This window comes from Lasioglossum baleicum, chromosome 14 (assembly GCF_051020765.1).
Source record: "Lasioglossum baleicum chromosome 14, iyLasBale1, whole genome shotgun sequence".
Taxonomy (NCBI): Eukaryota; Metazoa; Arthropoda; class Insecta; order Hymenoptera; family Halictidae; genus Lasioglossum; species Lasioglossum baleicum.
The window spans coordinates 2053119-2067725 of NC_134942.1; the positions used below are offsets into that span (position 1 = coordinate 2053119).

The following is a 14607-nucleotide window of genomic DNA, read 5'->3' on the forward strand; positions in this document are numbered from 1 at the left end:
TAATTATTTGCACCTTATACAATACATAAGTATGATTTACCTACCTCCAGGGGTACCCTCCATATTATAGAATGAAAATTAGCACAATATAATGTAAATGTAGCGAGTTATGCACATTTTGCGGACGCGATAATTCGCAGTACGTAGCTGCGCTCTCAAAGAATGTCACTTTCATACTGAATTTCCCGGTTTGGTAGAAGGGCCAGACACTTTTTTCAATGACCATAAAATAGCCCAAACATAAGTACAACCAACCCAAAGATCCAAAACTCTCGATTTGAAAATTCATTTTTTCGATTTTTGGGCACGTTTTCAAGCAAATCGACTACTGTGCGGCGGCGGCGGCGCGGCGTGGTGCGCCCAGGGACCCGGCCAAAATCGATGCTATCTGGGTAATTACATAAAAATTCATTTTCATATTCAACGAGGAAGAAAGTAGAAAATAAAGGGTGGTTAATATATGTATGTATAATTTTAATCACCCCACTGATTTTAATAAATTTGTCTTATCAAAAACACTTTCATCATACAAATAATAAGGGGAATAGGTGATGGCAATAAAAATGCAAGAACAAATTACAGAAGAATATTTTCTATTTAATGTATACTGATCGAAGATATAAAATATTTGATAGACAATAGACAGAGCATTAACGTTTACGTATATAGTATTTAAATTCTCAATTTCAACTGACATTTACCTTCCATAGTTATTCTCGGAGAAACATATCCTGCGCATTGCTTTGTTCGCTCCTTACTAGCTAATAAACGTATGTAACATTAGAACTCTTGATTAAATAAAAAGTAACATACATCGTAACAAGTGCTTATGGATTTATACAATGTTAAAGAACGTATGTAACAGTACGTTTGTTCACTCTTCGGTTCAGTTCTGCGAATTAGTGTATAGCAGTCATAATAGTCACGAATATGGGTGTCCACAAGAAGGAGATCGTTTTACGTACTGATCGTCCATCAGCAGATGGAAATGCGATACTTTTAGGGACCACGTGACATCCCTACTCCGCGTTACACGTCTTCCGCAATTGGCCGAATCGCTAGACGAAAACGGCAAATGCAGCTAATAGCGTGACTGCAACAGTGGCGACGTTGAGCTCCTATGTGGACCGTTCCTGTCAGAACTTAATTAAGCGTATGAGCGGGGTCCGTAGCTTGGCGTCAAGAGTGGGGTCTCGCAGATTCTCCAGCGCCCCCCTGTCGAAATCACAGCCATGTTCTGATGGACGATCGGTACACATACAGATTTGTTTACACTTGGAGATTATGCAGTTTTGGGACAATCTACAATAACTTATAGCGTCAATACAAAATATAGGTAGTTTGCATAGATCTCGGTAACTATGTACCATATACATGTAATCAAATAAGTATCATATACATATTATTTAAAGAAATTGGAGGTGAATTAGTTTCTTTCAGAAGTTGTAATTACGCTAATCATTTCACTAATTTTAGCGTTACGTCTTGGTTAAATAATTCATGAAATTATTCTAAAGTTTGCTGCTTTAAATAAAACTAGGATGTGCATCATATTGCTATTACGCAAAATATAAAACTGATCTAGCTATCGCTTTGTTTGTGGCAGGAGTATACTACAACTGAAAAATGTGTAATTACTTTTACGCGCACACTTGATGACAAGCATAGCGAAACAATTGTAATTCATTATTTGTTAATCCTATAACACTGCTACCTTTTTATTCTGATTTCATATACGATTGTAGGTAGTTACATGTTTCAATTCTCTTAATAAATATAATAAATTTTTGGTAAACACACACACTGAACGCATCGATTAAATGGTTTTGAGTTGTAGTACAATAGCATAAGTGTAGAGAATACATTTATAAATAATCCAATCGTTTATGCAAATCTTCATGTAAATATCAATTTCTCACGAATTATTTTTGAAAAATTATTTCATGGTTTACTTAAAACATTCTTCATGATAAAAACGAAGTAGAAATATTACCAATTTTTATGAGAATTCTCATAAATGCATAAAAATTTGCAATCTAGAAATTGCAGAACAGAATGTTAAAATAATACACTCGTGTGTGTGTGTGTGTGGGTGTGTGTGTGTGTTTTTCATAGGCTATAATTACAGTCGGTATACTGGTGTTTATTTTTATTTAACAATTTTCTCTATCATTCGTAAAACTATTAGAACGATGACTTTGTAATTCATTTATTAGCCCGAAAGCAGTTAATTTTATTCTCATTACCATACATTTAGTTGTCCATGTTTATGGTGGATACTTCATTAACATTTACTCACAACCAGCTGATGATTTGTGGTTGATAATATTTGGCTTAAAGTAATTTATTTTAAAGGAAGGTCATTATTATGTATAATGAGCTAGCAAACCACGAGCTAGCAATTTCGCACAAGCTCATGTACAGTGTGTTTGTTTTAAATATACATGCGATTATTTCCACAAATTTAATAAATGCGAGAAATGCTTGATACTATTGTATTTTTAAGATTTTAAGTGTGACCTTTCCAGTAGTCTCCAAGGTCATCGCAAAATCAAATAATTACCATTATGATGTGTGCTATGTATTGCGATACCACATAATATTTGTTCGAAATTTTGAAACATTTCATTTCACTTTGCTAATCGCGTGTAGAAATTTAAACGTAACGTGCTATAGTAATAAATACACGCATACAAACACACAGATCGTGGGTCTTACACCGACGATAAGTATAATTCAGGGCTCGGCATTACTTACTCGCGACGCGACGGCCGATTTTTTCGCGTCTCGCGTCTCGCTCCCCGTGGCGGTTCTAGTTCTCCTAGGCGCCACGAATACATGGAGACTATTGTCCAGAGCACGAGAGAAAACTAGCGGGACGGGAACGGGGCAAGAGGGACGTAAAGAACACCTGAGTGGTCCTACTATAACGTAGACGCCTATTCTCATTGTCAAACGCATTCTTGGCCCTAACGCGCTATTTGCTGAAACGGACACACACACACGCACGCACGCACGCACGCACGCACGCGCGCGCACACACACACACACACACACACACAAATCGGTTGCGTGACGCGGAGAGCGAGTACAGATACCGATACAATACCAGTAGTAAACGTAGAAACAAACGAGAGAGAACGAGCGACGGCAATCCATTGGCATAGTCGCGGCGTAGTTGGCGTAGAAATAAATACATTGTAGTGGTGATATCAGTGGGGGAAAAGTGGGGATCGGGCGGAGCGTGCGGAATGCCCCTCTTGCCCCGTTCCCGTCCATGGTGCAAGATTTCACGCGAAAGCACGGTCAAAACAGTAACGTATCTACATATGTATATTAGGATGATGAGGTACCAGAGCCCTGAGGCAGTTATATTGGCCGGAGTCAGTGGTGCCCAATTTGGCACCCAAATGGGTGCCAAATACTCTCCTCCTTTTCCTCTTCCACTATTCTACTCCATCACCATGAGCACACTCCAAACTCCAAGCCAGTGATGCCAGAGCTGTGGTACTGTGGTACTAAACCATACCCCCACCATAGCCTACTATTGCCCCTCCGTCGTTTTCCAACGCGCCCGCGCGCTACACTCACAAGCGTATCTCTACGGATACAGTAGAGTGATACGCTGGTGAGTGTAGCGCGCGGGCGCGTTGGGAAGGAACGTAGGGGCGATAGTAGGCTATGGTGGGGGTATGGTTTAGTACCACAGTACCACAGCTCTGGCATCACTGCTCCAAGCCCACTCCGAGCCCACTAACTTGTTTATTGTACAATTACTGGGGCACGTTGGAGTGCGCGCATGGTGCTGGAATGAGATAGTGGAGGGGGAAAAGGAGGAGAATAAATGACATCCGTTTGGATCAGTGTCGTCGCTAGATTGACACCAAAACGGATATCATGTACTCTCCTCCATTCCCCTTCCACTATCCCATTCCAGCACCATGCGCAATGCGCGCAGACTCAATTCACTCAATCCCCGTCGCACACGCGGAACGTGTCACATATTACTCTGGTCATCAGAGAGGGGGTACATGATCTTTCACCCTGATTCCCCCCATCTGGCATCACTGTAGTAGCATTCCTTTTATAATGTACTACGACCACAAAGATTCAAATAGTTTCAAAACAAGATCGGAGCTTCATATTCAGGTACATTACGCCTGACACCTACGAGTATTTGAATTTGATATTTATAAATTATAAAGAATAGAATGATAGTACAGAAATTTCGACATACGCAGTGTGATATCACCACATGATCATAGTAAACAATATTTATTATATCAGAATGAAACACAGAAATCTTTTTAAAGGATTTCCTTCCTGTTAGTGTGTCATAGAGTATAGGTGTAGATTAAAGATATTTGCTACTGATTGTCGTCATTGAACTACGGTTACATCTCTATAACTGACGGTACCAGTTTTAAGACCCCAAATTAGAGATACTACAAGTATGTATAGGGAAATAATTTCAAATTCATACGTGAAGATAACGATGTAGTGAAATTATAAAGATAAAGACACTATACAGATAGGTTTCACAATCAATACAATTATACATTATTAACGGTGGGCATTATAATTGGACTAGGAATTTTTATGCAAAAAAATAAAAATTGTCCGTGTTCCTTACGTAGAGAAACAGGGTTCAAATATAAATGCATTTTTTCTTTTAATAATTTTAATAAGTTGTTACAGTAATATTACAGTATCTATCTAGTGGTCATTTTTTCGGACAATTTCTCTGTTCGTGTATCATTTAGTTATTTTTGTAATAAATGCATAAAATCCGCAATCCAATCGTAATACCAGCAGAGCGACAATATGCCAACTCTTATTTGGATTTCTGAGAAAATTCAATGATAGAGAGTTAACAGCGCTCTTTGCTTCCAAATTTTGTTACATTGGTTAGTGCTAAACGCTCACAATTAAAAATTTTTTATTACTGAAATGTTGTACAAATCTCATTACATCGTCTCAGCTTAAAGAAATTTTTATTTTTATAAACTTCAATATAACCTTTCAGTGATTCGTAAACGAATCAATTTTCTATAAAACGCAAAATCATCAATTAAGCAATAAAGTAATGCAACTTTGTATAGGATATAGAAAAAGTTCAACTATCGAATATTTCGAGAAAAGAATTGCATAGTGAAAAATCTTGATGCGCTTCTACTACCTGAACCAGAATCACATATGCATAGAATGGAAATTCCATATCAAAATATTTTCTAGCTATATTTTTCATATTTAATTTATTAATGTTTCCTTAATAGTTTGCAGATTTCATTGTATTTATTATATGTATATGTATAGTACACAATAAAGCAACAACCTTTTTCAAGCTTAATTAACATTTTCATTTCATTTACAAATTTTAGTAAGGCGGAAATAAGTTTCTGGTTACTTTCTTTTCTTTTTCTGTAAATGAGTGTCTACGTCTACAATATGTATGTATTTTTATAAATACATATAGTTAGCATATTATTTTAAGATTACAATACTTTGTTAATGTAGATTAAGTAGGATTAGAATACTTATTGTAAGACAGTATCTGTGTGTGTGTGTGTACTTTTCCAAAGATTTACATATTCCATTTCACTGCTTATGGATACGTTTATCCCTGCAACAGTAGTTTCTTGTAATGATCGTATTTTTCTGTATTTCATTAATTTGTTAATTAATTTGTTATACATGGTTTGCGGATCACGTTCATTATACATATGTAGTCTATTTGAATGTCAACAACGATTGTACTTTGTATGCACAATAGTAAACGTATCTCTCTCTCATCACAGACTTCTGTTTGAAATTATTCAGATTAAATAATTGTCTAAATGAGCTACAACAGAAACTTTTCATCTTATGAGATGAAAATTTTTTACTTTTTTCAATATAAACCTGTAGATTTTTATGAGAAAATGGCAAAAATACAAGTTTTAACGTTAGGAATTGACTGGTTCAAAAGTTATGAGTGTTTACAGTTGAACGATTTTAAGCGTTTGACAGGTAAAAACGCCGCGCCACCGCCAGGTTGATATGTACTCGGGCATTGTCCAATGAACGGAATTGCAAGGCGACAACGCAAACACGTTGTATAACTTTTCACACACATACGTGCCTTTTCCCTGTAAATTTCGATTTTTCGTATTTTCTCGTGAAGATCTACAGGATTATACAACAAAAAAAAAGAAGTGAAAAATTTGTGATCCCTGAAGGTGAAGTTTAACCACAACAGGCATTAAATGAAACAATACTAAAGGCTAAATAAAATTTAATTGACTATGCAAGACATCCAAATTTATGATGGAATTATTGTTGCACTCTCACAATCTTATGTTCCTATAACAAGTTTTCTTATTTTGTAGACATTACCTATACATGCTTATTTGGACAAAGAAGAAAGAGTAATAAAATAATTTTTATCAGTTATTGCCAAGTTTCACTAGGTAGTAACGAAAAACATTGTGATCATTAAAATTAAAAACTGGCACGATAGCATATTTGTGACAAAGCATGTTCCACGTGGTCCGCACGCCATGTTTCGAAAAGCAAATTAAAATATGCAACTCTTCTACAAAGGTGAAAACAGTTGTTTCAATTTAGAATTCTAATGAGAAACCTGTTTTATCTTATTGTGAGAGACGAAAAATATTGCACGAAAGCTCGAAATTTATATTGAAAAAATTAAAAATTCATCGCAGTAAAAAATTAAATAAGAAGTAATTGTTATATTCCCTCAAGTAATTGCATTTTATTAAAATAGTAATGGATATAACGCGTTATAGTTGGTGTGATGATGAAATGGTTTCTCCTTTAGAATAAAATATCTCCTATTCACGCGAATACTGTACATATACTGTATACTGTATACAATTATGTATGTATATCTCCAACGAGCCAGAAGTTTATCATTAAACTGATGATTGCATATTAAGAAATTCGGATTAAACTGTAACGGTGCTTTCTATTAATTTTTTTAACGTAGTTACTTGCAGCACAGTTCTCGTGTCTTTCCCCCCAAACAATAATGGAGCATCATAGTGAAATATGTATACATAGAATGTATCTAGTCTCTAGTCCAGTTGCATCGATAAATACTAAATACGTCTTCAGCGCTGTACCGTTTCTAGATACATACACCTGTACATATCTCAATAGTTTTTACAGGCTGAACAATGGTCTCCGCAAAGCAATTGTCAGAGAGTAACATACTCATCGTCACAAAAATATATTAAAGAATATTTTTAAATTACGATAACTACGTTTTCCGTGATATGCACATTTTTACTCAAAATTAAAACTTTTTGGGACAAACACTGCTCAAAGCAACAACAAATTGTACGATCTTATTTTACTAAAACAGAAATCGTTATCAGAGTAGTTATGTACCGAAGAATTAACTATTTAATTGATTGCTAATGTAATAGACTCTGCAGCGATACTAGAAAGGTGGTCTATCCAACTCGCGATTAGCGAGCCACATTTGGCCCGTTCTCCCACTTGTTCATTCCGCCAAGGTGGGAGGTGACGTTCGCCCACGGACCGTTTTGACCACGGTCAACGGTCGTCGGTCGTACCGCCAGAAGTGCGTGGTATTCTATTTAAGTACATAGTGGGTGAATGGACTGACTGCCGGTGGGGCCCGTGTGGCTCGCGACGAAGAAGAAGTTGGACAGGACAGGCCTGTCCCATAGTATTGTCGCGGAGTGTATTACATTTTCCGAATGTTGTTGCGAAATTCTTTTTCGAAATAAGAAGATTCTATAAAATGTTGCAGATACAGTGATTAGACTGTATAGACTGTAGATCATAATTATTCGATGGGATATTTTTGCAAACCAAGGGGGGAATTTAGTTCTGTTAATATGAATGCTTTCTTGTCGTAAATGCGTAAAAATTCGCAGTCTAGCGATGATTCAACGAATTGTAAGAATCGTTTCACACAATAATGATTCAATCAGTCCTCGAATCAAGTCAGACCGAAGACATTGCTTCATTACGCTACTGATTGTCAAACACAATTTCCAATCTCTAGTTAAATTTCGCCTCAGCTCCCTTTAATATCAATTCTCGCTTAAGGGAGTAGATTCGTGTTTCCAGGATTATAAGGGTGTGCGGGGGAATACGCGTTCTTATTTCTCGATAATACAAAAATAGGTTTTCCAGTAGACGAAAACGCTAGATAAAAGATCGATCTAGGCCGCTATCGCCCTCAAAAGTCCTATTTTTTCGTTTACGAGGCATAATTTGCATTATTCGGAAGCATGCAACTGCGCATGTAGCTATGGAAATAGAAAATGCAATAAATAAATAATGGAAATTATGCCTCATAAACGTAAAAAAAAATAGGATTGTCGAGGGCGATCGCGGCCTAGATTGATCTTTTATCTAGCGCTTTTGACTACTGAAAAATCCCGTCCTTGCATAACCCTTGCAATTCTGGAAACGAGTCTACCGCCTTAAAGCCTGTCATTCAAAGTGTAATACTGATTGATTGAATAACGCTAACGAAAAGTCATTGATTGAAATCTCTTAAGCTTCGAACGACTCTACTTTACTCTGGGTCTCGTCAAAGTGGACTATCAAAAAGTGTCAACGGTGTCCACTCGTTTAACGCTATCCGTCGATGAAACACGTTCGAGTAATAGTGTAATAAGTGTAGTATAAGAAAATAAATAAGATTATACATATAGTATATCGTGGCATTGTTTATACACATTCGTTTGTGCAGGCACGTTAGAACGATCCTGCGTCTCAACGAAAACCCTTCAAGTTTCTATCGATCATGCATTGATGATGATAATAACCTATTATACAATCTATTTCATTAGTAGGTTTACATTCAACGTACTCTCTCAGTGAACGAACCAAACTTTCTTGGGGTTCTTTTCAGCTTGAGGATTTCATTTTATGTGAATTTAGATATATCCATGGTAACTATAATCTGCAATTTCTGCAATTTTTCGTACACCCGTGTATCTCGAGATCACTATTTTCCATATATTAACGCACTCGTACTTTAATTTGTTTAACATTTTCCAATATTGCATTCTATGATTAGCTATGATTAGCAGTAGGCTGCGGATCTTTATACAAAATAATGATTTTCCCAGTTGGTTGTAGGGAACAGAAATTGTATTCCTCCTTTATTGATAATTACAATAAGTTGCAAACAATACACCTATACTAACACTCTTAATTTCTTTTAATTTTACACAGTTTAGTATTTTACCTATTTGTTATTGTTATCGTATATGCATAAAATCCGCAGTCTATTGATTAACATCGATATCTCAGTCGTATAAGTCAGGCCTGTCCAACTCGCGGTCTGCGAGCCACATTTAACCCGTTCTCCCACTTCTACATTCCCCCACTATTTGACACGGTCGACCGACCGCCAGAAGCGAATGGCATTTATAGTGGCTTAAGGCTAAAGCTTAAGGCTTAAGTAGTGGAGGGGACGGACTGAGATTGACGGTGTGGAGGACCGTGTGGCTCGCGACGATCAAGAAGGTGGACAGTGGACAGTAGGCCTGATATAAGTAATATTAAATGTAAATGCAAAGTTTTGATGAATATTTAGCGAATAGCGTGACATACATCCAGCTCTGCAACAATTTACTTGTAGATAATTAATAGATAAACATAAGTTTCATAGAGAAATAGGTGTATACAATATACATAGTACAAGTACTATAAAATATATTTTTAACCAGGGACCAAAAATAACAGTTATTCTAAAATTTTCTACGATAAAAATCATTTCAAGAGGTCAATTGAAAACTAATTTTGTCATGAGAAATTATACACAGAGAAATATGTATACAGAACAAGATTCTTACGATTAGAACAGTTCACATGGGGGGTGGGGGTAAATTGTATTTAATTATTCTCACACTTGAGAATCTAGCTATGCTTGCATTAGAACTTGAAATAATTAAAATACGAATGCGTTAATATTAAATTAATCTAGAGAAACATTGGACGAGAACAAGAATTAGAACCGCACCTCTAACGTTGTTCCGACACTTTTTAATTGTGTGATAACGAGAGGTTCTAATCCTATATTCAATCGTACTACATACAGGTATAATGACGCACTCTCGTTCAATTTTAAGTCACAGTTCACATCAAATTTTTTGCAAATTCAATTATGTATCACCCGTCTATTTGTATTAAGAAACTTTTCAACTTAACCCAACAAATTATTCTATTTATATTCATAACAGTCGCTTTTTCTATTCAGAAATAGTTCGCGTTTCATTCAGTACTACATAATTGTAAATATGTATCATGTACTCGTATGTTTTTTTTCTCGTCTCGTAGTGACACGTAAGCGAGATAAGTTTTTCTGCTGTATTACTATACATTATACATACAATACTCGTGAGATCGTTAAATCTTTGTCGACGAGGAAGCTTATAAAGTTTCGCCCCTCTGTCAACTATGATTGAAATTCAACAGTCAACTTGGACACCACCTCCTCTTTGTGTCTCTTAATCTGAAAAACTGAAAAAACAGCTTAAGGATAAGGAGTAAGCGAGTAAGTGGGTACATACTGGTATATGTAATCATTTTTGGATAACTTGACACTTAGAGTTTTACGTTCGTGGGCGTGTTGCTCGCGTGAGGGAGGCAGAACAATTTAATTGGAAGTACTTAGCCTAGATAACCTCGGCTCGATCTCCAAGGACTTATTGTACAGATCCTTATCGTTCAAAAGCAACGATGGATCCAACAGGTAGTTTGTCACTTTTGTAATTAATTCGATTCTATACGGTGTCTGCTGGAAATGCCGTATTTCTCGAATCACGTTCGCAATCTAAGAAACAAACATTACAATTTATTTATTTAATTTATATTTGATATTTAACCTTTTAACTGGGGACGACGCGACGGTTAACTCGTCTCATTCATGTTCTCTACCACTTCACGTCAACAATACATATATCATTTTCTTTTCAACACATAAAATAATTCTTTCATTTTATTGTGTCATAATATTCATATTGGAATAAACTAAGTGTACTGTCCGTCCAACAAGAGATGGCAGAGATTTCGACAGTGGGGCGCAGCGGAAGGGGATTTGCGAGGCCCCACTCCTGACGCTAGGCTGCAGTTCCCACTCTTGCGCTTAGGTTCTGGCGGGAACGGTCTTGATAGGAGCTCGGCGTCAGCACAACCACATCGCACTATTGCAGTCGCACTCAAGACGCTCGTTTGCTGTCTTCGTCAAGCGATTCGGCCAATCGCGGAGCAAGAGTAGCGCGGAGTAGGGATACCATGGTGGTGGTACCTACTATCCGCACACCGAGAGTTGGCAGCAGTGTTGCCATAATGAGCTTCAGACGGAGCTCCCGTACTCTCCTACATACCCCTTCCACTATTCCATTCCAGCACCGTGCGCAGGCGCACACTCCACGGTCCCCATCGCCCACGTGCAACGTGTCTCCCATTCGTCCCACTCATTCCCCGTCATCAAAGAAGGGGTACATCATTTCACCGTGACTTCCCTCATATGGCATCACGGGTGGGTAGTGAGAAACTTGTAGGTATGTACCACGTGATATTCCCACTATTATTCGTCCGTCGAGAATTGGCACAATAAACCCGTAGGTAGCACGTGACGCTGTTACTACGCGCTACACGTCTTCCGCGATTGGCCGAATCGCTTGAGCGAAGACGGCATACGAGCGTATTGAGTGTGACTGCAACAGAGCCAGGGCTTGAAAACAGTTATGATATCGGTTTCGGTCCTTGAAACAGTTATGAAGGACCGATATTCTGAATAACTGTTATGAAGGCCCGAAATTTTGGTTGATATCGCTTTCGATTACGGTCCTTCGTACATGGATATCGGTCCTAGCATAACGGTCTAGGACCGTTATTTTTTCGGTCCTATATCGGTCCTCATATCGGTTCTAAGTTCTAAGTTTCAAGTTATAGCAATCAGGGCTTGAAACGGGTCCGAAAATAACTACCAACATTAAAAACGATTATATTTTGGTCATAATTCAAAGTTGTTTTATTATAACAATAAATGTATACATTATTGACTATTTTTGAAGTGAAACTTCATTTGGCAGGGTGTAGGCCTAATTCGCGTCACGGAATTCGCGATACGAAAATGCGTAACGGAAGTGGTGGGGATGGTTAGCCGAGCTAGTCTTAAATAAAAAATGGCTGTATCTCGAGAACGGTGTGTCCTACCGCAAAAATAACGAAATTTTCGAAAGGCTCAACCCCGAAGCATATAGGGTACGCCCAACCACATGACGTACGTAGTCTTTTGAATTTAAAAAAAAAACCACGTGCGGCAAAAGTGAAACTTCTTGCAGTCTAGTAATGTTTAGAAGTAAATTAAGATTGGAAATGGTAAATAATCCTAATGAAGCGACAATAAGATCAGGAACTCCGAAAGTTGCTGAGCTTCTCTCTAGGCTCTAGGTTTTCGCTTGCAGAGTGGTGAGTCTTGTGTCCAAGAGGATGTGTTTTGTTTTACCAGAGATCATTCTGATTGGTATCCCCGCAAAAGCGTCACCGATGACGTCGAGTCAACAGTCGCGTCGGCAATCGACAATAAGGTGCCGGTCTCTTTGCCACCGATTACAAAGCATCGGCCGAGCAACAAAGTATTAGAACCGATATGAAGACCGATATAGGACCGAAAAAATATTAGACCGTTATGCTAGGACCGATATCCATGTACGAAGGACCGTAATCGAAACCGATATCAACCAAAATTTCGGGCCTTCATAACAGTTATTCAGAATATCGGTCCTTCATAACTGTTTCGATCAAGCCCGAAATGAAACAGTTTCAAACAGTTATTTCCGGGCCCGTTTCAAGCCCTGAACAGAGCGATGTGACGACGCTGAGCTCCTATACAATGTATGTCCTATGTCTAGCGTTCCCGAAACCGAAACCGAAACCGAAACCGAAACCTAAGCGTAAGAACATAAGAAGAGTGGGATCCGCAGCCTTGCGTCAAGAGTGGGGACTGTCGGGGATAGTTTCGCGACGGAAAGAACGTAACCGTCACAATATCTTCGAAACTGCTGCGCGACGAAAATTGCTGGTCTTTTTACGTATAATAAGATCCCGTAATAAAAACTATAGGTTTCCATTTGAAAAAACAAAGTTGACCTTCAAATGACCTTGAAAACGCCAACCAAATGAAAAACTGATACTGCCCCCCCCCGCCCCTCTTTCCCCCTCGAAATCTTTGGACAAGTGTTTTACACCTTTTTAATATCTTTCATACTTTTCGAGATATTCGGCTGGAAAGTTTTCAGATGAACACCCTGTATAGCATATGTTTAAATAAACAACTTAACATCTTGAAAATGATGTTCTTAATAAGAATTAGACTAGAATTTTGCAAATTAACAGAGCTACAGTGTATGTTGGAGGTTGTATTATAGTATTGTATAATAACAATATAAAAAGAAAGTTGTGGAAAATATAAAAAAACGTTAGCATCGCATTGGTATTTTTAATTTTTGATAACCGTTGCGGTCGCTGATTTTCTTTCTTTTTCACACTCACTATTCTCTTTTATGTCCTAAATAAAGTTACTCCATAGTGCCAATTAAACCGCTAAATGGGAGGACTTTACTGTAGCACTAACTAGTGATACAATATTTATCTGTTTGCAAGTATTGTTCTGTAATCAGAACTAGAATTGATCCATCAGAATAACGAGTTACAATTTTTAAAAATCTAGAGTCTTTGAAACTGTAGAAATGCATTCATTGTGAATTATTTAATAAATGTACATATAGATTTCTTTGAACATATAATAAAAATGGTTAAAAACCTGAATATAAATTGATCCATGTTATTTTTATAGAATAATATAAAATAGGTATAGTTTCAGTGCTCTGAAGATATCTAGCGTTAATGAAATATGTATAATACTCGTAGATTACGTACCATTCGCATTTTCGAAAAATTCAGCAGGCCATCTTCGGTTATGGTTGGTGCACCCTCTTCTATGGAAGTAAGGTCGGTTAAGTACAGTCCCAAATATGGAATGCAAGGAGGATCGCACCGATGCAAGGCATTCCTTAGATTTTTGAAACGCCCGTCCGAAGAGACGATGTTTTGAAGTTTTTCGATAGTTTGTTTCGTCTGAAAATTTATTCGTCACTTACACATTGCGCGTATACGAATTTATCTAAAGTTTCGAGTCGCAAGCAAATTATTTATTAATTCTATGATTTATAGATATCCTATGATGATCGTATTCAATTTAAAATGATCATTTTGTAGAATATTGCAGATCATGATCTATAAATTGAATAAATTTTTAGAAGAGATTCTAGCGATAAAAATCTGTTGAAACATACTCATATGTATATCTTGACTGTATACGTACATCCTTAAAGGTTTTAAAATCTACTATACGCATATATGTATATACACACACACACACATATCTACAATACTATCAAAGCATTTTATTTTTATTATCTAATATATGTATTTTACTATCACATTTCTCTCTTTTTCATAATTAGATAATTTACAACATATTAATCTCAAAATGAAATTAACAAAAGTAATTTAGTTGACGAAGTTGTTGCGATTTTGAATATAATA

At 37.1% G+C, this 14607-nt stretch overlaps 1 protein-coding gene across 8 annotated transcripts in view; it reads right to left on the reverse strand.

The window, feature by feature from the left end:
* Positions 1 to 7264: 7264 nt before the first annotated feature.
* Positions 7265 to 14607, reverse strand: part of LOC143215895 (ras-specific guanine nucleotide-releasing factor 2) — a 64941-nt gene continuing 57598 nt past the window's right edge. For all 8 annotated transcript variants that reach the window (XM_076438500.1, XM_076438498.1, XM_076438499.1 and 5 more), the window contains 2 exons: positions 13939 to 14136; positions 7265 to 10825 (listed from right to left, as the gene is read on the reverse strand). In XM_076438500.1, coding sequence (XP_076294615.1) covers positions 10649 to 10825; positions 13939 to 14136 — 375 coding nt within the window. In that variant the 3' untranslated portion in view covers positions 7265 to 10648. The remainder of the gene's footprint in view (positions 10826 to 13938; positions 14137 to 14607) is intronic.